Here is a 23,769-nt window from a genome sequence, read left to right on the forward strand (position 1 = left end):
CTCAGTAAAAATTTGAACAAATCAACAAACACTGCCACAAGCTGATTCAATATAAGCGCAAAAAAATACATTATAAAGTTTAAAAAAGACTTACCGTAGTCTGAATATTAAGATACAAAATACAACTCTACAAATTACAACTTTATTTATGTAAATCCAATATATGACGAATTCAGACTATTAGTACTTGACAATGAAGTCGTCAATCATAGAAAAAACCCCAACAAAAAACACCACAAAGTGACAAAATCCTTATATATAATACGTGAAGGCGATTTCTTGAAAACACTACTCCTCCGTTAATAATGGACGGATTTTTACAAACGACGTGTCAAAATAAAGTATTTTTTGTGTAGACACCCCCTTTCACCAATTCATGTAATGAAAATCCTCGGGCTTTGCCCCACAGGCCATCAAAGTTGGATTTTCTCCCATAAGATTAACATGGGGGAATTTAAATATTTAATTGGAAACTTTGTCCCCACTAATTTGAGAGAACGGATGGGCGTAGAAACTTGGTAGAGGTGTCCAAAGAAAGGTCTTGGTCTGTAGATGAGATATCAAAAGAAAAACTAAGCAAAATCCCTTAGGGCTCTGCCCCAGAAGCCTTTAAAGATCCCTCCACAGAGTTGTTTACATTTTGGCCATGTGAATAATACTTTTTAATAAAACAGCTGTTCATTTTTAAATTGTATTTCAAACCACACATATTTATTGGGTTACTGAATTGTACCAAATAAGTATTTGCAATGTTATTTTCTGATTTTAAAATTAATTTTCCTCTTTATCATGTCATGTTTTGCAATATAACGTTCTATTACGAAATCAGTGGAAAATCCTTTGATCACAGAAATTCTTAAATTATTTCTTATTGAACTATCTTATATCTATTGTACGGGTTGGTGTCTGCCTTTTTCACCACTTTTGCCTAAATTTTATCATATTATTCTACACATATCAAATATTCATGTAGAAATATCTGCTCTTATCGTGTCTAACAAAATCCAAACATAGAATCATTGCCTAAAATGGTACCCATCTTGACAAATTATTTGCACCTGCCTATATTACGGACTTTGGCGCACTGGGTTGGTAACATTATTGAGAATAACACGACATTTTGGCTGTAAAATATGGTACAAAGAGAAAATACTATTTTAGCAGCTACTGTCATGACAGAAAGGTCATATTCCTTTTAAACTAGACCTCATAATCCTTTATAAGATACGTTGATTTACAATATGTAAACGTCAATATATACGCAACAGCCAATTTACAGTATTTTTTCTTTTTGGAAATGTCCCATTGCTATGTCATTTGCATTATTTGTTGCCAATGAAGCCGCAAGACCATATAAACTAGGAGGTCCCTAACAGTTTAAGAATAAAAGCCAACTTCACTTCAAGTATTCCACTACACCTATCATTCCGTAGAGAGATTATATTGACAACTTTATGTTATTGATAAGGCTGAGACAACTAACTGACATCCCCCATGTCAAGGAATTCCAGCTTTAACAGTAACCCCACAATAAATTTCTCATAACTATGCTAGAGGGTTCATTCATTGGCACAGAAGTACGATATGAACTGACGCGACGTGACGAAGGAAAAATCAAACTTACACTGTAACGGACATACCTCCCTTTGAAGTTAGAACATTTCTTCCCAAAAAATATTTTCTTTTCAAATAAAATCATATTACACTGATGAAATCACAGAAATGTTTAACTACAAAAGACCCACCAATACGATTTTAATACTATTAATTTAAAGGTTCTTCCAAAGGAAGAGATATCATATAACATACTAATAATAACTCCGATGAGTCAAATGACGTACGGTATGGGAAATATTTTAATCATTGAATGATCAACCAAATTTGGCAACTAACGCAATTAAAATCATTATTGTTTTCACACTTACTACCCTTTAAACAATGCTAAATGCTCAAAATATGTATATTTCACCCAATTTATCGCAGTTAGATGAATTAACGTAAGCCTTGAAAGTAACCGTCAATTTCGACGGGTTTCCCCTAGTACAAATTTAATATACAGTACAACTGCTATTCCATCACCCAGGGATCAAGAACATGGTCGGAACAGTGAAAAGTTTCCCCTTGAAAAGTTCCCTTGGATTATCCAAGGAGCATATTAAATGACCAAACTAATTGTTTAACAGACACTTATTGAACGTGCACAATCGCGGAAGACGATGGTAATGGAGACATTCAATATTTTGAACATTCGGGGAGAATGACGTAAATGTTTCCATGATCGCGAAAAACTTTGATAATGGTTCCGTGATCGAGGAGATATACAATATTTTACCCGCGGTTACGGGAGACAGTGATGATCTTCACACGACCATGGAAAATAGTAACGATATTACCACGATAACATTGTCTTTAATAGGATATGGCAAAGTCAGACCAGCTGTATTAGCGGAGTTCTACTGTTGAAGGGAAGTTCAAGGAAGGATTTAATCAAGTAACAATCTCCCATAATTTTTAATTGTCCAAACATTTTTTTGAACATTGATAATTTATAAAAATACTTCTCTTTAATACAATTCACTACAAAACACACACCATCCACACCAGACGAATATTCACTTTGGACCTGTACATTGTTTACATGAGACCACTCGTCAACTGAGAGCTCAGAATGTGAACTCGCGACTGGCCGAGCTCAGAATGTGAACTCGCGACTGGCCGAGCTCGCAGGAGGACTCGGACTGGAACTCACTGAACTCAGAGTTTCTTCTTTGATCTTCAGTTTTCCCAGATCCTTCTTGTCCTTCTCCTTTCCATGCTTGTGGTCGTGCTTGTGCTTGTGTTTATGTTTATGCTTCTTGCGGTCTTTCTTCTTTTTCTTCAGCTGGAAACATTTAACGTATGATATAAATTCAGTGTTTACTCAACAGGTACAAGTGACATCTATAATGGCTGATCTTAAAAATAAATTTACAGTAGACTCCCTCTTATCCGGACTCCTCGGGACCGAGACAGGCCAGATGACGGGTTTTCCGGTTAAACCGACTTACCCAAACCCTCATTAAAACGGACCGTTTAAATGCGTATTTGACTTAAATTTAGGAGAGCATTGTATTTAGACACGTGATCACTGGGCTCATATCTTTCCCACGAGTACAGTCGTTTCAGTACCGCCTACTTCCAGCCTCTAGTCCGGTTAAACCGATGTGCTGATAAAAATTGTCCGGTTAAAGAGATGCCATTTCCACCGAGTGTAGTCCGATTAAACCGATGTCCAGTTAAAAGGTGTCCGGATAAGAGGGAGTCTACTGTACTTCATTATTTTTACCATCAAAAAGTAACTATGCATAACTGTTACTTTTAAACGACATTACTCTTATGATGGTTCACTATCACCGAACAATAAAAATAAGCATAGGGCACCACTCACCCTACACTCATCTCCATTCATACTTGGCTTAAAATACCTACTTTGTATGGTCGCCATTTCATTGAAAAAGAGTACAAAGTATAAAGGTTTAAAATAACTATGGCTTTGTTTTAAAAATATTATGGTATTTAAAAGGTAAATGCTTGACAAAAGCTGATCTACAATGCAAGCAACGACCCGTACAGTATTCTTCTGGAGCGCAAAGATGTGCTTTGTTGTTACCCCCAGATAGTGACGGCGTATGACAAATGAAATAGGGAAACACCACCGCATAGTAAGCAGATAAAAGGACTGTTTTGTCTGTGAAAGGAGCAAGGCAACGCAAATGAATAGGTGAAATATCCTGTCCAATATACAACTGGTAACCCTATAGACTTTCGGGTTACATAATTTATTTTTGATATCAGAATGAACATCCCATATATATATCAAATTTGGAAAATCCTATATGGACTAGCCGTAGAGAGTTAAAAAAAAACAAAAACACAATTGAATGAGCCAACAAATTGCCACCAAATTCGACACTGACCAAGTAAGTGTGCTAGTGAAATAAAATGTTCTCCTTTTTTATTCTATGATCGTCAATGTGAATTTAAAAACGCTATAGTTTACGAGTTAGTCATAATTTCAGTTTGGCTTGGTTTAAGAAAATTAGATTCAACAGAAATTAATAATTGACATCAGCAAAATCTGTCATTGGCTTTATTCAACTACAGTATGTTAATTTGTTTAGAGGTTACAGCTTTAATATGAGAATCGGATGTGTACTTCAACTCACCTTGGACAGGTCTGTTGTCTTGTTGAACATTCCAGGCTCAAACTCGCGAGGTCCACCAGTGCCTGATATTCCTGGCAGAGAGGCCGAGTTGTCAGAGTAGTATTCCGTCTTGACCTCCGTCTCTGTGGTACTCCCCTCCACCTGCAACAACATCAAACATTACTGTTATTGTTACAACAGGATTGTGCTTTTAGTTGGAATTAGTCACACATACCTTGCTGAGGTACCGAGGCTCTCCCAGCTTGAGCACTTTGTGGGCCGAGCAGTAGGTCAGCTTCCTATATGCTATCCATTAGCATCTATTTGCTGCATCTCAAAATGACAACACACAACACGTCTTGACAGCCTCTAATGCTGATGATAAAACTTATTGTTTTTAATTCTTTTAATCTAAATTCAAACACAACACAAATACAGATTCAATAAACTATAGAACATTGTGCAAGTGGTTACCTTGGCTCTGGACGACTTGTTAGTGTCGTCGCCGTCAATCACCTCAACAGTGGCGACACCTAGGTCATCAGCTGTCACCACCTCTAGCTCTACTTCTGCCTTGCGCTTCACCCCTCCCCCTCCACCGGCCACCTCTACTGGCTCCGGCCTCAACAGCGGCACCTGTCACACACAACACACGTCACATCAAGTATAACATCGGTTGGCTTCAAACAATGAGTAACATACACATTGCCATCTTCTTCTCTTTTGTCATTGACAAAAAGGTCAGTGGCCATGAAATGTTTCTTGTGTGTATATACATTTGTTTTCTAGTGAGGAATCACTCACTCTACATGTAAGCTAGCTCTTCATTCCAAAGCCATCTTGGCAGCTAAATATTGCAGTAAATTTAAATACAACAGGGTGTCTACTACATTCTGGATAAAAAATTCATGGACAGTTCCCGTACATTTAAGGACACTTTGCCGTAACCTTTGTCGGTGTCATTAGGCCTACCGAATAATTTTCCTGATTTGTCAAACTGTATTAATCTTGTTATTCACTGTAGTTGTACCAGAGAGAAAAGTAAATAATAATAGATAACAGTTAAAAATTACAAAATATAAATTTATTTAAAGTAAACAAACATAGGCCTACCTATACTTTAGGTAAAGCTTTTATAGTGTAACAGAGAAACACAATCATTGTCTCCTGCGATAGCGACAAATATCTCCATCCGTCACGTAAACTTCATAACATAGCTTATCCGATCCAGGCGGATTAATCTGGCATGATTCGCCCTGGCACTTTTAGGTTCTCGACTACTTTTGAAAAAAAATCTTTAATGCATATTGTTACTCAATTCTTAGTACAAAATCAAGGTATGGTAAGCGGCTATTAATAAGCAATAAGCACAGAGTAAGATTATTGTATTTTCATTTGTAAAGTTAATATCGACACATAGCAATCATTAGTTGTTTATCTTAGGCTCAATTACATTTTCTTAATATATTTTACAGCTCTTTCAAGAATCAAAATACCCAGGCCTAAACCTAATTATTTAGGAGGGCCTATATAAACTGAGTAACAAACAGGTTATAATAGCAGCAAAGTTACTATCATCATTCTAGTTCATAAGATTTTTATTGCTTAAAGCATACAACTCAATATATAAATAAATATATGGGAAACAAAAAACATTGAAACCTGAATAGCCAACAATATAAGACAAAGATACAGAAAATGCAATGACATAATTTGAAACCAAGCAGGCCTACATAGTGATAAAACATTAATGCAAACAACAATGCTTGTGGTTTTATCAATTGAAAGATAAAATGTCCATAAAAAAGGGGTTAACTTACAAAATAAGACTGTAGATTATTTACATGTTTAATATGAAACCATAAAAAGTTTTATGGCACTAGGCACTGGCCGCGGCAAATTGAATCTTTGAGCCGAAAGTACAAGTAAGAAGTGAAATTTAACAGCCATTATAAAGCTATTATTTTCACGATAAAATAGGTTTGGGATCTAATAATAATTACCCTAGTAATAAAAAAAGAAGTTGTAAAGGAATAAAAGTGATACAACTTTTATGAGCTAGCTGCTGAGTCAACAGTTCTTGGAAGTACTTGACTTGACACTTGATTGTCGTGATAAAATATTAATGGGTTTGAGATTGTTAATGGGATTTTTATTGCATAATTACTCTAGTAATAAATTATGAAAATGTAAACAAACATCTGATAAACCTTTTATGTGCTCCTAACCAACTAGCGATCAATAAAATTATGAATAATCCATTAAAAATTTAAGAACATTGTCTGGCATTTAAGGACAATTCCCATACATTTCATGGCCAGTAAAAATTTAAGTACAATTCCCGGTTTTCCCGGATTTCCCGATTGGTAGACACCCTGTACAATTTCTTGATTTCTTGTCCGGAATACAAGACTCTTAATTAAATTACTGGCGTGAAATATTGACCATTCTAGTAACAATATTTACAAACGTAAAATCAGTACCATTAAATGTTAAACAAATCCTCTCTAATCTACAAGTTACCTACTTCAACTTACATAGAAAAAAACTCAAAATTCACAAAAATAAATACTTACCTCAGTGTCCATGAAAGTTTCAACTTTCTGTGGTTTGAGAAGAGCCGCCAGCTCTGGTATGGGCAGGCTGGTAGGTTTCCGTTTGCCATACAGAACAAAGTACAAGTCTACCAAGGAGCATCTCATCCGGGTGTCATGAGACAGCATACAGCTGCAAAATAATCGCAAATGATTTATCGCTCTATGAGACAAAAAAATCACTCATCGACAATCAGTGTTTGGTTACTAAACCATTGACATGGGAATTTTTTTACAATTTTTGTATATATTTCTGGTTTTTGGTAATTTATGTATTTCAACATGAAACTAAAAGTCTAAAAATAAAAATTTGTCCTCTATACTAGTGTCAAGTGAAGCATAATGCTTATTGAAAGGTCAACAAATGTATATCGTAAAGTTGAGAAGCTTACTTGAAAAGATTCCACAGTCTGTGTACCAGATCCTCCCTGTCAAGTCTGTGACGGTGAGATGTCGCATGGTGGAAGGGAGGATTGTCACACAACAGCCGCACCAGTCCGAACCTCACCTGCACATCACAAACACACATTCAACTAGGGGAAACTCTCTACATAATGTTTCTTTTAACTGAATAAAGCTGTTCATTTTGCTATCCCGGACTTCAGCGTTCCATAATTTTGAGCATCATGAACAGATTCAAATTTCAACAGATGTGGTTTCAAAACACTGAACTCTGTTTACATATTGAAATTGCAAGTTTGTCAATGAAGTATGTTGTACTTCAAAGACTAATGTAAACCCACAATATAGATAGTGACATAATTACTTGGCTGGCCTATCTACAGAAAACTCTTGCCTTATAAATCTGGTGGTACAAAAGTTTTCCTCTGTTACTAAATGTTATGTTACCTTCACTTTTGAGTTGATGGCCTGTAAGTGAGCCAATGTATGTTATAGAAGGCGAGTAGAAGAGGATGGTTCTACACTTCACTTTACAAAGAAAAAAACACCTTAAAATTTTGAGTGGTTTCTTTTAGTTCAGATCCACATTGTACAACAAAGTACCTAAGGGCCAACAAATATTGCATCCAGCACTAATTTTAAGATTTACTTTAATATTTTGAACAAATGAAGTTTTAGTTGTAGATAAGATTAGTTTGATTGACAAAACTGATATGCGTCGGAGGAGTGCTGTCTAGTTGAAACATTAATTTATTTACGAGACAGATCTGTGGGAGAAGTGAGGGGAGGGAGGGGGACAGACTTACTGCAGGGTCAGGATCTTCCTCTGCAATGTCCAGCAGATACTCAAGGTCTGACCACTTTCCATCCAGGCCTGTGAAATCCACCAGCATCTCTAGTGCAGTCAGTCTCACATCTGTCACAACACAGTAAACATAATAAGGATAGTTCAAACACAATTGGAACAGTAAAACATCTGAGTAATGGGGAAAGTTTGGTAGGTAATGAAGGGATCAACCATTTGAAAGATTCCCTTTTGATTGCACAACTTTACTGTTAAAAACACTTTGAAGCTAAAGAAATAACAGTGCTCTTACAATGTGAGCATTTAACTCATCTTGAACAGTCAAATTATAGCTTGTACAATACAATACAATGTTTGACAAGAGCCGTTTTAGTGCATTGAATTTGTTAAAATCCAGTCGTCTTTAGTTAATGGTCAAACTCCAACCACAAAAAATGTTATTTGAACCACCCATGCTGTTTTGACTTTGATTATTTACGATAGTTCTACAAACCGAGAAAAAAAATGAATGAAAGAAGTTAGAGTGAAGTATGTTCTATGTGTTATCTTCAAAATAAACAAAATTTAAATTGTTAAATTGCAATTGATTGATTTCAACATTTTGTAGTCGCCTGATTGGTGAACCTTTCAACTATATCTTCATCCGTAGAACTAGTAACACAGACCTACAAACTGTCCGTAGGCGGCATAGGTGCGGAAGAGCGTGGGGATGCTAGGCAGGTGGCCGAACTTCTGCAGCTTGCGTATGGCTCGTAGACAAGCCTGTGTCACGGTCAGTTTGTAGCAGGGAAGTAGCTTCTCTAGGTTCAGGTTCCTCGTGATCTCTTCCAACACCAGCTTGGTGTCGGCTGACAGCGACTCCGCAGTTATCTCCGTACTGGAAATGTAGTGATTAGTGAGGAAAAAAATTATATGCTTGCTAACTTGCTATAAATGTTTCTTAATAAATAATGGTTTAAATATTATACTCTCAAAGTCATCCCTATTAGTCTAAAGACTTCAGCAGTTTCATTCCCAAAGGGGACCTTCTTCAGGCTGTGAAGGACATCAAATTTCATTCCAGAGAAAGTCGTCAAAGTTAAAAAATCCATCAGTCACATTTATACAAATCACTAACAAATGCACAAACAAAACAAATTAGCATTACAAAAACCTGGTACCGGGAAACAAGATACGCAACGGAGGACAACTGCAACTTTGACGACTTCCTCTGGAATGAAATTTTATGTCCTTCACAGCCTGAAGACGTTCCCCTTGGGAATGAAACTGCTGAAGTCTTTAGACTACTAGGGATAATTTTGACGGTAAAAGGTATTAAAACCATTATTTATTTACTATACCAGTGATCCGGAGGCTAACAACATAAATTTGTCTATTAAATATCAAATAAAATTAATGATTTCATTAGTATACTTTTGTTTCATCCAATTGAATTACACAATTTGACATGATGCATCTTTGAATCTGTAAAAACCTGATTTATTCACAGCTAATCGGGTCTATGTGCACATGTTGTGTGCTGAGACTCACCTGCAAAATTGATCCATCATGATTTGTACTGTTCTCAACGAACATGTCAATAAAGATTATTGTCTATTGTCTATTTGCTGTTGTTTCATGTTTGCAAAATGCAAGGTAGGAGGAAACTGAGGTGTAAGGGAAAAAGAAGAAGAAACCAAGATGCGGGGGCTGAGATGCAACGGAGAATGAAGGAAAAAGTAAGACGTGAAGGAAAATAAAGGTGTAATCAAAAATAAGGGAGAAGAGAGGAGAAACAAAGATGATAGGGAGGATAAAAGGAGAAACCAAGATGCTGGGACAAATAAGATGTGAAAAAAGGAATTGAGGGAGAAGAAAGAAGGAAAAAGATACAATGGAGGATGAAGGAGAAACCAAGATTCAAAGGAGATGAAAGGAGAAACAAAGATGCATGGGAGGATGAATAAGAAACTGAGAAGTAAAACAAGTGGTTTGCTCTGTGACACTCACCCTTGCTGTACCACTGAGATGACCGGAGTGACAGACGCCCCCAGCGCCTCTATCAGAGCGGCTCTGTAGTAGTTGTCCGAGAATCTGTTCTTGCTGTTGTCATTGTACTTGAACAGATCCAGCAGGAAGCGGATAACCTCCTGCGGACAGATGCCGTGACTGTTGCGGAGGCCAGCCATCGCCACTGGGATAGTCTGTCAAAACAAATAACATTAGACTGTAAACAAAATTAACATATAGATGGAAGGGTCTTGAGAAATTTGCGGGATTAAAACAATTTTGTTAGTGAGAGCAAGATTGACTTTGACCCGAGACTTTTTTGAGACGAGATTGATAAAAGAAAAAAAATAAGAACCCATTTGCAAATGGAGCGCAACAACAATGCTCCTGTATTGCGGGTATTGCAGAGACGTTCTCTAGGCGTTTTTTAACTGTGTACATCACCAAAATCTGTTTATCTGATAATTCGTTTATCCGATAATTCGTAATCCATTATGACCCTGGTCTTGTCTATATTGGATAGGTTTTACTGTATATAATTATCAGTAAGATTAGAAGTTGAACCATACAAGCTAGTACAATTTGTTTTGTTTCTTACAGACTGTTTTTGTTGTGATACAGTTAGTTGTGGTGTGCATGTAAAAGTTTTACATTAAAGATGTCTTATTTTATTTTTTTTATTTTACATTTTCATAACTACTTCCAAGCTTTTGTTATTTTGTACACTCTTTTTCCATCCACCTTTTTATACAGTAAATAATTGGTTATTTTACTTAAGTTGTTGTTTTAATAGTGACATTTTTAGACTAATAACCATTGTATAACTATGCAGACGAATAATTCCCGATATTAATGGGATCTATAATTTCGTCTTGCCTATATGATTAGAAAAAAGAATCTCGTCCCAAGCTTAAAATCCAGTCTTGTCCATCCGTAATTGAAGACTATGATTTTGACTGAAGCACATGAGTGAGCAACTACTCAACTAGAGAAATTTAGTCCTGAATAAATTTTACAATGAGCAGGGTTTTATAATACTGTCAGTGTAAAATAGTAGCCTCAATAAAGTGGATAAATTATGTAACAAACTTTATAATATTACAAGTTTAAAAAAAAATTCATCTTGTAACTGTTTAAAGTAGCATCTATTTCAAAACTAAGCACAGATTAGTTAACATAAAATTTACACAAACTGATAATAAATTTCACCTTTTGCAAGTAGTAATGCTGCAAGTTCTGAAAGTTGTTCTGCTTGATGATGTGAGGGCAGGAGAAGGAGCCGTAGAGTTTGCGGAATATTGCCAGCATAGCGGGGGGTCCTGCCCAGGTGCTCACCATGGCGTTGGCAACCTACAATTACACTGTGTAATGATGTCAAGCCTACAACAAACTTTACAATCTACATTTGATTGTGACAGTAAAGATTACACCTAGTCTAAACTAGATTCAACCTAATAGAACTAGAAAAATTAAATGCGAGTTTGAGAATACACACGGAGGTAGTTGAATTGTGTCACCGACAGTGTGCTGATGTTTAAATTACTGAGTCAAATACGTTAACTTTTTCTACAAAGTCACACTGATAGGACAACTTATTAGCTATTTCATCTTTTATGTCTGTCAACTATTTCAGTAACAAGTAATTTAAAAATGCAATTTCAAACACTAGCACAATCTGTAACTGGCTCATTAATTTTTGAACAACAAATTGGCGACAGCTGGTCCATAAAGATGGGCTGTCTACTTCAGTATCCAATAGTCAATGGTTTAAGCCAACATTGCAATGACTAGAGAAAATTTAGAGAAATAACCAGATTGGTATTTATTTATATACAACCAAAACAATAATTTTATAAGTTTTTACCTTCCTAAATTAGCTTCCAAAACAAGTTCTGTCTTGTTTCCACGGACAATAAAGAAATAACAATAACAAACAACTGTTATAGTTATTTAACAACACGTTACTCCACCAAGACAATAATGAATTCACATATATATATAATCATAATTTTTTTGATATTGATAAATGGTATACGTATGTTGATGTTACTATACTGATAATTAGACCAATTTGTTAATTACAAGACAAAAATGTGGTTCGGATTCCACAATAAACTGTAGGTCTCTTAGTTGCCATTGGCTGTATGAGCTATTAATTAACAGCTGTGTCTAAGGAATATGTCGATCTTAGTCACTAACAAGACTACAAAATCACGCCACTCATCCTACACTCATCTCCATTCATACTTGGCTTAAAATACCTACATTTGTATGGTCACCATTTCAAAGTAAATGATTAAAGTATTAAGTATTACGGTATTACTATAGTGGAACATACAGGCTGATACGATAATAACACAAAAATAATTTAAATATTGATGGAAAAAACTTTAACCGTAACTATTCTTCGGCAAAATCAACAGGTAAATTTTAAAAACAAAACAATGTTCTGCCGATGTTCTAGACTCCAGTTGATTATTTCTTACTCTAGGGGAAAAAAACATGTTTCTAGCCCCGTAATACTGCATTAGTTACCTTGGTTAGACAGTGAGCTGCCCGACACCGCACTTGTACGTAGGTCTGGTCGTTCTCTATGGTGTCTGTGAGAGCCAGTCGAGAAGGAGGAGTGGGAAATCTCTCTAGAGCTGTGATGGCCTCCAACTGAGCTGTGACGTCTCGCTCGTGCCTACCATAGCCAGGAAATGTATTAACAAGATTGGTCTTTATTTTTCAACAAAATTTACTTAAGTTTACAAAAGGCATGACAAGAGTGAGGCGTGGTAATTACGTCACTCTAACTACATTACAGTAGAAGAACATCATAAAAAAGACCCTTGACAATAAGTGAAATTATTTGAGGTGATAGCTAGAATAAGGGGTCTCTAAACATAATTTTGAGAAATTAACAGAAAAGTTAGGAAATAGTCCACCAGCTGCCTTGTTAGGCTGCAAATAAAGTTGTACCATGAAAAATAAAAATATCAAAACAAAGTGTGGTTTGTATAAAATGAACCGGAGAATATAAATTTCTGCATTCTCCAGAAGAAGGGCCTATGCCCTTATTCTAACTACCACATCAATTTCCAAATCCCCTAGTATTTGTTTGACTCCTTATCACATGTTATTGCAAACCTTGATATTAAGTCGTATTTAATAATCCCCATGAGGAGGCAATGGATCGAGAAATCTGGAGGAAGTGAGTTGGCGAGGCGAAGTACCTCCTTTGGTACCAAGAGCCATGGCAGTAAGTAAGTTTGAGTCTTGTTATTGAGGTTCTACTGTGTAACAAAACACAGAAGGTATTCCAGAAGACTGCACAAAACTCCTCCATGATAAAAAAATATTAAAATCACCAGTAATGTAGTTGTATTTACCTAAGCTGGTACTGCCACTGGTAGTCAGGCTGCTCTATCACTGTAGACCTCAATAATGTCATTTCAGGGTCCAGGCGGATCCACAGGACAGGGGAATCGGCACTGGAACACATTTCAATCAATCAATCAATTTTCTTTATTGAGATTTCTTTAAGAAATACAATAGTGTCACATACATAGATTGTTATTTGAATTTTTATCTTGCTTGATAATTTTGAACAAAGAATTCCTTTAGAGAGTAGAATGGTTGATCCATTAGCCAGTCTTTGAGTTTCTTCTTCAAGTCTTGATTTCTTAAGATCTTCAAGTGGGTGGGCAAACTATTGAAGACCTTTCGTCCCATGTAAGTAGGCTTTCCTGCTGTATTGAGTTGTATGGTGAGTTGGGAGAAGGTAGTCTGTAGCTCTTCGAGTGAGAATCTTTTCCTCTTGTAAAAGATTCTCACTCTCATACATTTACTGTAATTCTCTATGCGTAAACATCTTGAACATCTTGATACAGATTTTGGGTAGGAGGCAAAATAAACATTTTTTTTAAATAATAAATAATCTCTTAACTAGCATGATTGGACTACGAGAAAGTGGTTTTATGGTGTAAACATTGGGTTTTCCCATTTTTGACCCCCAAAACATAAAATTTTGTAATTTTATGTTTGGTACCTGTATTTCAAACTATCTTGGAGCTTGAAAACTTATAATTTATTATATTGAAGCGCTGTTGTACACCTAATGGTCACAGAAAAAAAACTGTAAATTATAAATTTTTATTTTGTTTTTATGGAGAATTTATAATATTAGTATGATTGTAGTTTGCTTGTTAATGGATATTTATAAATTTTATACCACATTTGGTCAATTTGTTTGTTTCATACTAAGCTATTAACATTCTAATAAAAAACTCAATAAATTACCTTCCCTATATAGTAAACAGAAGCACTCATAAAAAAATTAAAATTTTTTTTTTATCGAAAAATATCTGAAAATTTTAGGTGGTTATTTTTTTAATAAAAATCCAATTAGGTAAATGGAATTCACCAATCCATTAAAGCTCGAATGGTTTGCTGTGGTGCGGTTATTTAATATAGCCTATTGCCAGGTATTATTTGTTAATTTCATTTGAATAACCATAAAAATTTTGCCCCTTATACTCACTCCATGACTCGCAAGACTCTTGCGACAGAACCATCTCTCCAGAACAACTCCCGTTCAACCAGTTCCAAGCAGAAGCAGACGAATCAAGATCGGGAAGATGGTTCCTCTACCATAAATGTTATGATGACGCCGGTTGATAACCCCAAGAAAGCAGATTTTGACCGTGAACCATTACCCTGTGTTTGGAATATTGAGAAGACGTCTGTGAATGGAAATAACGTAATATCCAGTGACTCTTTCCCCGAAGTGAGTGCTTCTAACTCCATCAGAAACCCATGGAGGACAGTTAGGCACAAGAAGAGAACTACCGTGCAAAATAGGTCTAATCCTAACCTAGAAAATGGAAGGCCAGAACTAACGATTCAAGAAACTGTTAGGCCTACTAAACCTAAAGGAAATGGCAGGCCCACCCGGAAAGTATTAACTGGCACTGGTAAGTTGACAAACAGTAATGACAGTTCTAACCTGAAGGCAGTGAAAAGGACTAAATTTATTTTTGTTTCGAGACTTCAACCTTCGGTCGAAAAGGCCGATGTCGTAAACCATCTTACATCATTCAAAAGTGGCGATTATGTTGTTGAAAAGCTGAATACCAAGTATCCAACCTATAACTCCTTCAAAGTTGGTGTTCCAGAATCGCTATGGGATAGCATTTTTTGTGAGGACTTTTGGCCGGAAAACACTTTCATCAGTGAATTCAAACTTCCAAGGCGCAATTTAAACTCTCAACGCACGGCCGAGACTGGGGCAAACATAGCCTAAACCCAGTAAATGATAACCTTAATGTCTTGTTTCTTAATGTGCAGGGGTTACATTCCAAGGAAAACATCTTAGGCCTACATGCTGTGAGTAATCAGTATGACTTTCTCTGCCTTAGCGAGCATTGGTTGAACCCAAACGAGGCAGGTTATGTTATCGTTGAGGGTTATGAGCTTTCATCGATATTTTGTCGTAAAACCCATATAAGAGGTGGCGTCGCAATATTCGCCAATAATAGCAAGCCTACTAGGCCTACCTTCCAAGTGTTGGACATTGAATGTTTTTGTCATGAAATAAGCTTTGAATGTGTGGGAATAGTTTTAGATAATCCTAAAATCATAATTGTTTGTATATATCACTCTCCTGCAGGGGATGAACTTATATTTCTGAATAATCTGGAGCTACTACTGATCCACCTGAGTAAATTGAAGATGAATATTGTTATTGGTGGCGATGTAAACTCAAGATTTGATGTTACCCGAGATCAGCCTAGTGTTAGAAGATTACTTAACCTACTCAGGCAATTTGATTGTGTTTACTTAAATGACAAGCCTACTCGCAAAAAAGCTTGTCTGGACAATATTTTTACAAATGTCCCGACCAACTCCTGCTCCACACACATCGTTCACCCTGACATAGCTGATCACGAAGGCCTGGAGTTGAGGCTAATAACGGCATCAGAAGCTGCTAAACCATATATTGAGGAAATTATGCACCGCAGTCTTTCCCCAAGGTGCTTAAACAACTTTAAAGCTGAACTGGGGAATGTGAACTGGCCTAACATCCTGAACAGTAACCGTGCGGCCGATCAGTCAGCTGAAGAGACTTTCAATTTATTTTTTAACAAGCTGATTGATATTTTCAACTTAACTTGTCCTGTTAGTTACCTAACCGCAAAGAAGATTTCCGGACGTAAGGACAATAGGCCTAAAAGTGGAGTGGCCTGGTATAGTGATGACCTCAAGAAACTTAAGGAAACAGTTATGGCTTACCGTACTGTCTACATGAACCTTAGAACTGATGCCTCGTACAGTGCCTACAAAGAACTAAGAAACCTCTATAAAAACGTTGCGAACAGAGCAAAATTAGCCGCAAACGCTGACTTCATTGAGCGATCAGCAAACAAATGCCAAGCAGCGTGGACGATAGTAAGGCGAGTTTCTGGAGAGAAGAAGGAGGTCAGCAACAACCATTCTGCCGAGGACTTCAATAGATTCTTCATCGACTCCGTAAACGATGTTCGAGCCAGCATTCCTGTGAGTCCCCTGCCTGCGGATCACTTCCTGCAGCAAGTGAAGAGGCCCAGCACCCAACTTGAGTGGAATGAAGTGTCATGTGATGATGTGCTCAGTGCAGTGTCAAAAATGAAATCCTCAAAAAGCAAAGATGTGTATGGTCTCACAAGCAATATTCTTAAACACATTATCTTTGAAATAGTAATGCCCCTTGTCTTTTGTATCAACCTATGTCTGAAAGAAGGTGTTTTCCCAACCTCCCAAAAAATTTCTCGAGTCATCCCAATTTTCAAAAAAGGGGAAAAATCACAGATTAAAAATTATCGTCCTATTTCTCTGGTCCCTATAATTGGCAAGATCATTGAAGCTGTCATCAAACCTCAGGTATGTTCTTTTTTTGACACAAACAAAATTTTTTCAAATTTTCAATTTGGTTTTCGTAAAAGTTTGTCTACCGTGGATGCCCTGGACCACCTTGTTTCTAAGATTTTGAGAGCTTTTGAGGAGTCGAGCTTTGCTCAGATCACAGCTTGTGATCTGAGTAAAGCATTTGACTGTATTGATCACAACATACTCATCACTAAGCTGGAGTACTATGGCATCCGCGGTATACAGCTTAAGTTTTTTGATTCATACCTGAGAGAGAGAACTCAATTCGTTGATGCAGGAGGCAAGATGTCAAGCTGCTTGAAAGTTAGCTCAGGTGTGCCACAAGGCTCGATTATAGGCCCCCTTCTTTTTATCACAGTCATCAATGACCTACCAGCCAATATTAAAAGATCCTCTACCATCATGTTTGCGGACGACACCAATTTTTTGAGTGTTCATCCCAACTTTTATGATCTTATGTCAGTAACTGAGCTCACAACTGATTCAGCTTATATGTGGTTTAATGCTAATAGCCTTTGTCTTAATAAGAATAAAACTCAAAATCTATTGTGTAGTCTTAAAAACATTCCAGTAGAGTCACAAGATGTAAACAATGAAAATGTAATTACAGTTTTAGGAATAAAAATTGATAAATGTTTAAGCTGGTCTCCTCAGATAGATTTGGTTTGTGCAAGATTGTCCAGAGTAATCTGTTTGCTTAGAAATCTTATGGGTGTTGTACCTGAAACCTACATAAGGGTAGCCTACTTTGCATTTTTCCAATCCATAATTAGCTACGGCTTGATTCTTTGGGGAAACAGTAGTCACATAAGTGAAGTGTTAATACTCCAAAAGAAGGTAGTTAGAATAATAAACAAAGCTCCAATTGAAGAGCATTGCAAACCATTGTTCATAAGAAGTAGAATATTGACTGTGATTAATCTGTACATATTTATGTGTTTACTTAGGGTTAAGAAAAATACTAGTTCCCATGTTTATAGGTTTAATATCCATTCACACAACACACGTAATCAGTTCCTATTAGACGTGCCTTATTGTAGGTTAAGTAAATGTAAAAATAGTTACCATGTTATTTCATTAAGATTATTTAATAAGCTTAGCATCAATGCCAAAGAATTGGACCTTAAGTCATTTAAAAAAAGAGCTCAGGATTGGTTACTTTTAAATCCTTTTTATGACTTAGAAGAATATTTTAAGGTTGACGAAGTTAACTTTTAATGTCCTCACATTTCCACATTGTTTTTTATTTGTAAGCATATGTATTAGTATAGCCTATTTTGACTTGTTTTTAGGCTTGTTTTGTTTTGCCTAAAAATAGGCTGTTTATGTAATAGCTGAATTTTCTTGACTTTTGTCTATTGCATTTGTTGTAAATGTTGAAGGACAATAAAACGTTTCTGATTTCTGATTTCTGATTTCATGGCACTCAGGTCCATATCCACCTCCTCGCCCGTACACAGAGGGATCTTCTTCTTCTTATTTCTGCGGCTCTTAGAATGACACGTGATATCAGCCTTGGCCACAGTCCCCTCTAATGAAACATTCAAATTGTCAATTCAATACAAGAAACACATGGTTTTACGCGAGGGCTATTATTTTACAGCCTGTAATCGTTGAATACAGACCTGCAGAGGCGAGAAAATTTACTGCTATACAATGAATGATCGAGGTTGGAAAAAACAATTTGTATAAATACTGTATATTACAAAAAACTTCCTAAGCATTATTTTTAACAGCATTTGTAAGCAGTTTGTTGGCGTTTGATTACAGTTCATTTAATAGAAAATGTAAAATTTGTACATTGAACTACTGAAATTTCTTAAGTCCAGCAAACGACGCACAGGAAATTCCAATAATCCTCCAACACGTCAAGAACATTTGATTTTTGTAAATAAAATACTTTAAATTAAATGCTAACAAACAATAACAGGGTGGTTTTTAAGCCAAAATAAATAAGAATGCATTTACTTTCATGGAATTAAGTACGGTAATAAACGGGGATATTATAAATTTTGTAATCCAATCTGTTCTGTTTATTCTCTATTTGTTTGAGTATTAGATTAACTTTACGTCTAGCTGGTGTGTCAGTAGTCACTTACCGATCTGCAGTGTGTGTTTGAATGTTCCATCCAGTTCCTGTATTGTGACTAGCAGAGGTCCGACATACTTGCGTATCCCTCGTTGTTGTGTGGCGTCCTGTCTCACTTCCAACTCAACCGTGTTCCTATCAATGGTTTGACAACAGTTAGGTACATATTCAGAGCTAATAATTAATCCAAGGAAATTATGGGGGTTTGTCACAGGCAACCAAGCTGGTCCAACATAAAAATCTGCGCTTTCTTTTCTTTACTTCCTCCATATTATTTTAGCCGGTTCCTATCCCTTATGACGATTAGACTTGCAAAGCAGCCTATAACGGTGTGAGGGAAAATCGCTCATCCCGCCGGCGCCAAGTAAGAATCTTATTGTATGATAAGATTTCTGTGGTCTAAGGCATCAATACTTGGCGCCATTGCAGATGTGAATGTAGAAAAGTGTTTGGGTGTATAAGTGACAATAGCTGTTCTGATAAAAACTGGTATGTATCAGAGAAACGATTTCTAATTTATTTATTTTTTAGGCTATTATTTATTTGCGCCTCTGGCTGGCAGAGCGATAGTTCTGTCCGATAATGAACATAGATTACGATGAATCTCCCTTCGTTATTTGTAAAGAAATTGTTAATCCGAATCACAAATTATTTGATGATAATTTAGATAGTAGTAACTCGTTTTGTAAGTTTAGAGTCTTTCATCAAAATATCAGGAGCTACAATAAAAACATAGATGACCTACTATTAACACTTCAGGGTATAAAAAACAAATTTCATTGTATTATTCTGACTGAAGCTTGGTTAAATGATGATAGTGATTTGTTGGCTATTGATGGCTATAACATATTTAGAAGCTACAACAACTTGAATCAGAACGATGGAATAGTAATATACATAGATAATTCATTATCAACTTCCTGTAACCAGCTATTGATTGGCGGTGTCGCTACGAGTCTTTCATTGACTTTTACGTGGGCAGGCGTGAATTGCAACTTAACTGCCATATATCGCAGTCCTGCTTCGTCTTTGCAAATTTTTATTGATAGCTTACATGATTATATAACAAATTCAACAAATTGTTCTAGCATGAAAATAATTGCAGGTGACATCAACTGTGACATTTTGAGCCCCCAATTAAATTCTTTGGAAGACCGTTACTTAGACATACTGAGTGACCTAGGATTCATCCAGTGTATAGACAAAGTAACAAGGCCAATAAGTAACACGTGTATAGATCATTACTTTGTCAAACTTCCGCCCAACTTTACAGCCAACTCAGCCGTCCTACAGACCTCAGTCACAGACCACTACAGTATTTGTCTCGAAATTAAAAGTACCGCCAAAACAAATCCGAGAGTAAACAACCACTCTCAAAAATCAATCAACTGGGAACATGTTAGGCAAGATCTCCTCGTTCAAAACTGGGATCTAATCTATACATCAATAGATGTCCATTCTGCCGCAAAAATCTTTAATGATATACTTATTACCATTGTTGAACGTAATTCATCTACCGTTACCACTACCGCTAAAACGTTCAAGATAAAACCGTGGATAACTAACGGTCTCTTAAAATCAATACGTCATCGGGACAAATTAAGTAGACTAACCAATAAACACCCCTTTAATACTAGACTGCGTGCGCGCTATGTTAGATACAGAAACATATTAAAATCTACACTAAAAAAGGCAAAATACGATTTTTACAAAAATAAAATCAATGACGCTCAAGGAGATCCAAAGAAATTTTGGAATATAGTGAACGAAGTAGCGGGCCGCGCAGATCCCAAATGCAAATTTCCAGTCGGCGCATTTGGCGCACACAGCGACACTGTCCCCTCCATCTGTGATAAATTTAACAAATACTTTGCTTCCGTCGGATCCCAGCTAGCCGGGGCTTTGCAGCCTGTTGGTCATGTCGAAATAGAGGATGCTGATTTTGCTGTGAACTCCCAGTTCTCACTGCAACCAATTACCCATCAAGATTTACTAGACGTGGTCACCAAAATCAGAGGAAACTCGGCACCTGGGTATGATGACATTTCCTCTAAACTGATAAAGCATAATCTAGACGTCTTACACCAACCCTTATTTCACATTGTAAATTTAAGTATATCAACTAATACTTTTCCAAATCCTTACAAAATCGCCAAAGTAATCCCGATCTATAAATCAGGCCCAAAGAATGTGATATCAAATTTCAGACCTATTTCTTTACTTAGTGCGGTATCCAAGATAATTGAAAAATGTGTCAAGCAACAGTTGTATAGATACCTCGAGGAAAATAATATCATTGACAACGCACAATTTGGGTTCAGAGCTAACGTAAGCACTAGGGCCTACCCATGCCTTATTTAATATCTCAAAACATATTTATGAAAAAATTGATGATAAAAAACGTGTTCTTGTAACCTTTTTAGACTTGGCAAAAGCATTCGATTCTATTGATAGGCATAAATTAATCACAAAACTGCAGTTGATAGGCGTTGACAACCCATCACTTGACTGGTTCCGCAGCTATTTGACTGGTCGATCACAGTTCGTTACTATCAATGGCGAAAATAGTGATATCACTAACATTGACTATGGTGTCGTCCAAGGAAGTAACCTAGGCCCTCTTCTCTTTTTAATATATATCAATAACATTACTAAATTAAGAGTCAATGGTAAATTGTTTCTTTTTGCTGACGACACAGCGGTAGTGTCCTCGGGTAATACGTGGGATGATGTCTACCATCAAGCTGCATCTGACTTACTTAAAATAAAAAATTGGCTGGATCATAACACATTGACATTGAATGTATCAAAAACCAAGTGCATGCCAGTTTTCTTATCTCGAACTCGTGACCCTGGCCCTAGAAAACTCTATCTTCATTCATGTGGCGATCTGTGGTCTAATACCTGCGGATGTGACACAGTCGATCGTGTGGACCAATACAAGTACCTTGGGGTGATCAGTGATCAAAGGATGACATGGTCTCCTCATATTATCTATGTAAAGCAAAGATTGAGGAAACTGGTCTACGCCTTTTATCAACTAAGCCGTGTGTTAACGGTTGATCACTGCAGATACGTTTACTATGCATACGTGCAGTCTGTGCTGCAGTATGGCATACTGGCGTGGGGCGGTGTATCTGCTGCCACATTGGCTCCTCTTCACGTAACCCAGAAAACCTTAATCAAAATTATTCTTAAAAAGCCAAAACATTATTCAACAAGTTTACTTTTTTCCGAATTCCCAGTTTTAAATATTAGACAATTGTTTATCAAAACACTATTACTTTTCATTAAGAACAACAAGGAAATTATTTTTTCTAACTTACAACACAGTTATCACACTAGGCACAGGCATAACTTTGGATACCGCACTCCACAACTAGCATATAGTTCCTTGAAAAATAACGTGTTTTACATAGCTCACATCCTTTATCGCAACTTGCCGCCCAACATAACTGATGCTGAATCAGGCAGTGTCGCTGTGTATAAAAGCAAGGTCTGTGAGTGGCTGATGACTGTGGGAAGAGAGGCTGCAGAGGCTTTAATTCGCTCGCCTTACATTTAAATTAATCTCTGACATCAAACGCCGCCATAATAGCTATCAAAATAAATTTTTCTTCATAGATTAATATTTTTATTGTTGCTTAAGGCTGTTTATTGTTAATTAATTCTAGTATACAATGTATTTATATAGCATATATATACATTTATTAAAAGCTCCTGATACGTATTAAGTACAGATGTACACATTATTTATAAACAGTGTGCACATTTTTTTTGACCTATGGACAATAACCAAAACTTATTTCCTGCTGGTAAGAGCTCTTCCCTCGAGCACGGACTTGCAGTCCATTCGGGGGAATACTATTCTTACCCTGATAATGTATTCCTGTATTTATATATGTGAATAAAGTGATTTTTGATTTGATTTTGATTTGATTTGATTTATTTATAAAATACACACAAGGAATGGAGGGAGTTCTGAAGAGGTTGTAAAGATTTGCACAAACAATATTTTTAAATATTTTGAATGATGTAGGCTGGTTGCGGCTATTCAACAGTTTATTCAAGACTGTGAAGCTAAATTTAGCGAGATTCAATATGAAGCCCCCTACTATTTCTACTACCTAGGATAACAGTTAAACCTGGTATTCTTTAACATGTTTTTCACACCCAAAAACTTTTCTGCAAGCACGCCCGTCAAATGGCCACAGATTTCATTAGCGGTTGATTCCCTTCTGACAGAAACCTAATCACAGAAGACGATTCATATTTAGCAGGAGCGTCCATTTTACCTCACATCGTTATCGTCTTCTATGACAAAACTAATCGTTGCACATAAGTGGTATATAGCTAGAATAGTAGTGACGATAACATGGTACTAGTGCCAAATTTTAACTAGGGCAAAAGCTCGTTGGAGACCTTAATCTTCGGACAACAATAACAACATCTTCTGTACAGGGGAGTTATTGAAACTTAAAAATCTGATAAGCAAATAAACACAATTATTTTAACTTAAATCTGAGTAAAAATGCTAGAATAATGATTACACTCCCGCTTTTGTATAGGATAATGAAAAGCCAAGTAAAACAGAAAACGAACAATCTTCACAACTGTCGATCTACACTATAACAATATTAGTGTAACACCAAACTACAAGTACTTACCTCTTTCTGTTGAATACAAAGCTAAGATGAAACTTGGCATGTCCTCCAGTCCTAACCCACTGATCTACAAACACAGCCATGTCCTTCCCTGCACAACAAACATGCTGTTGATCAACTCCCAACACAACTG

General features: G+C 36.5%; 1 protein-coding gene across 1 annotated transcript in view; it reads right to left on the reverse strand.

Moving 5' to 3' along the window:
* Positions 1 to 2,492: 2,492 nt before the first annotated feature.
* LOC129005348 (transcription initiation factor TFIID subunit 2-like) overlaps positions 2,493 to 23,769 on the reverse strand; it is a 43,355-nt gene continuing 22,078 nt past the window's right edge. Inside the window, exons 11-24 of the mRNA XM_054434205.1 lie at positions 23,640 to 23,727; positions 18,983 to 19,107; positions 18,293 to 18,414; positions 13,349 to 13,443; positions 12,510 to 12,660; positions 11,184 to 11,324; positions 9,975 to 10,168; positions 8,651 to 8,862; positions 7,987 to 8,096; positions 7,171 to 7,286; positions 6,761 to 6,911; positions 4,659 to 4,820; positions 4,206 to 4,346; positions 2,493 to 2,881 (exon numbers count right to left, since the gene is read on the reverse strand). Of these exons, the coding sequence (XP_054290180.1) occupies positions 2,693 to 2,881; positions 4,206 to 4,346; positions 4,659 to 4,820; positions 6,761 to 6,911; positions 7,171 to 7,286; positions 7,987 to 8,096; positions 8,651 to 8,862; positions 9,975 to 10,168; positions 11,184 to 11,324; positions 12,510 to 12,660; positions 13,349 to 13,443; positions 18,293 to 18,414; positions 18,983 to 19,107; positions 23,640 to 23,727 (1,997 nt within the window). The 3' untranslated portion in view covers positions 2,493 to 2,692. The remainder of the gene's footprint in view (positions 2,882 to 4,205; positions 4,347 to 4,658; positions 4,821 to 6,760; positions 6,912 to 7,170; positions 7,287 to 7,986; positions 8,097 to 8,650; positions 8,863 to 9,974; positions 10,169 to 11,183; positions 11,325 to 12,509; positions 12,661 to 13,348; positions 13,444 to 18,292; positions 18,415 to 18,982; positions 19,108 to 23,639; positions 23,728 to 23,769) is intronic.

Source organism: Macrosteles quadrilineatus, unplaced genomic scaffold, assembly GCF_028750875.1.
Source record: "Macrosteles quadrilineatus isolate MER2022 unplaced genomic scaffold, UCM_ALF_1.0 Scaffold_20__1_contigs__length_2534061, whole genome shotgun sequence".
Taxonomy (NCBI): domain Eukaryota; kingdom Metazoa; phylum Arthropoda; class Insecta; order Hemiptera; family Cicadellidae; genus Macrosteles; species Macrosteles quadrilineatus.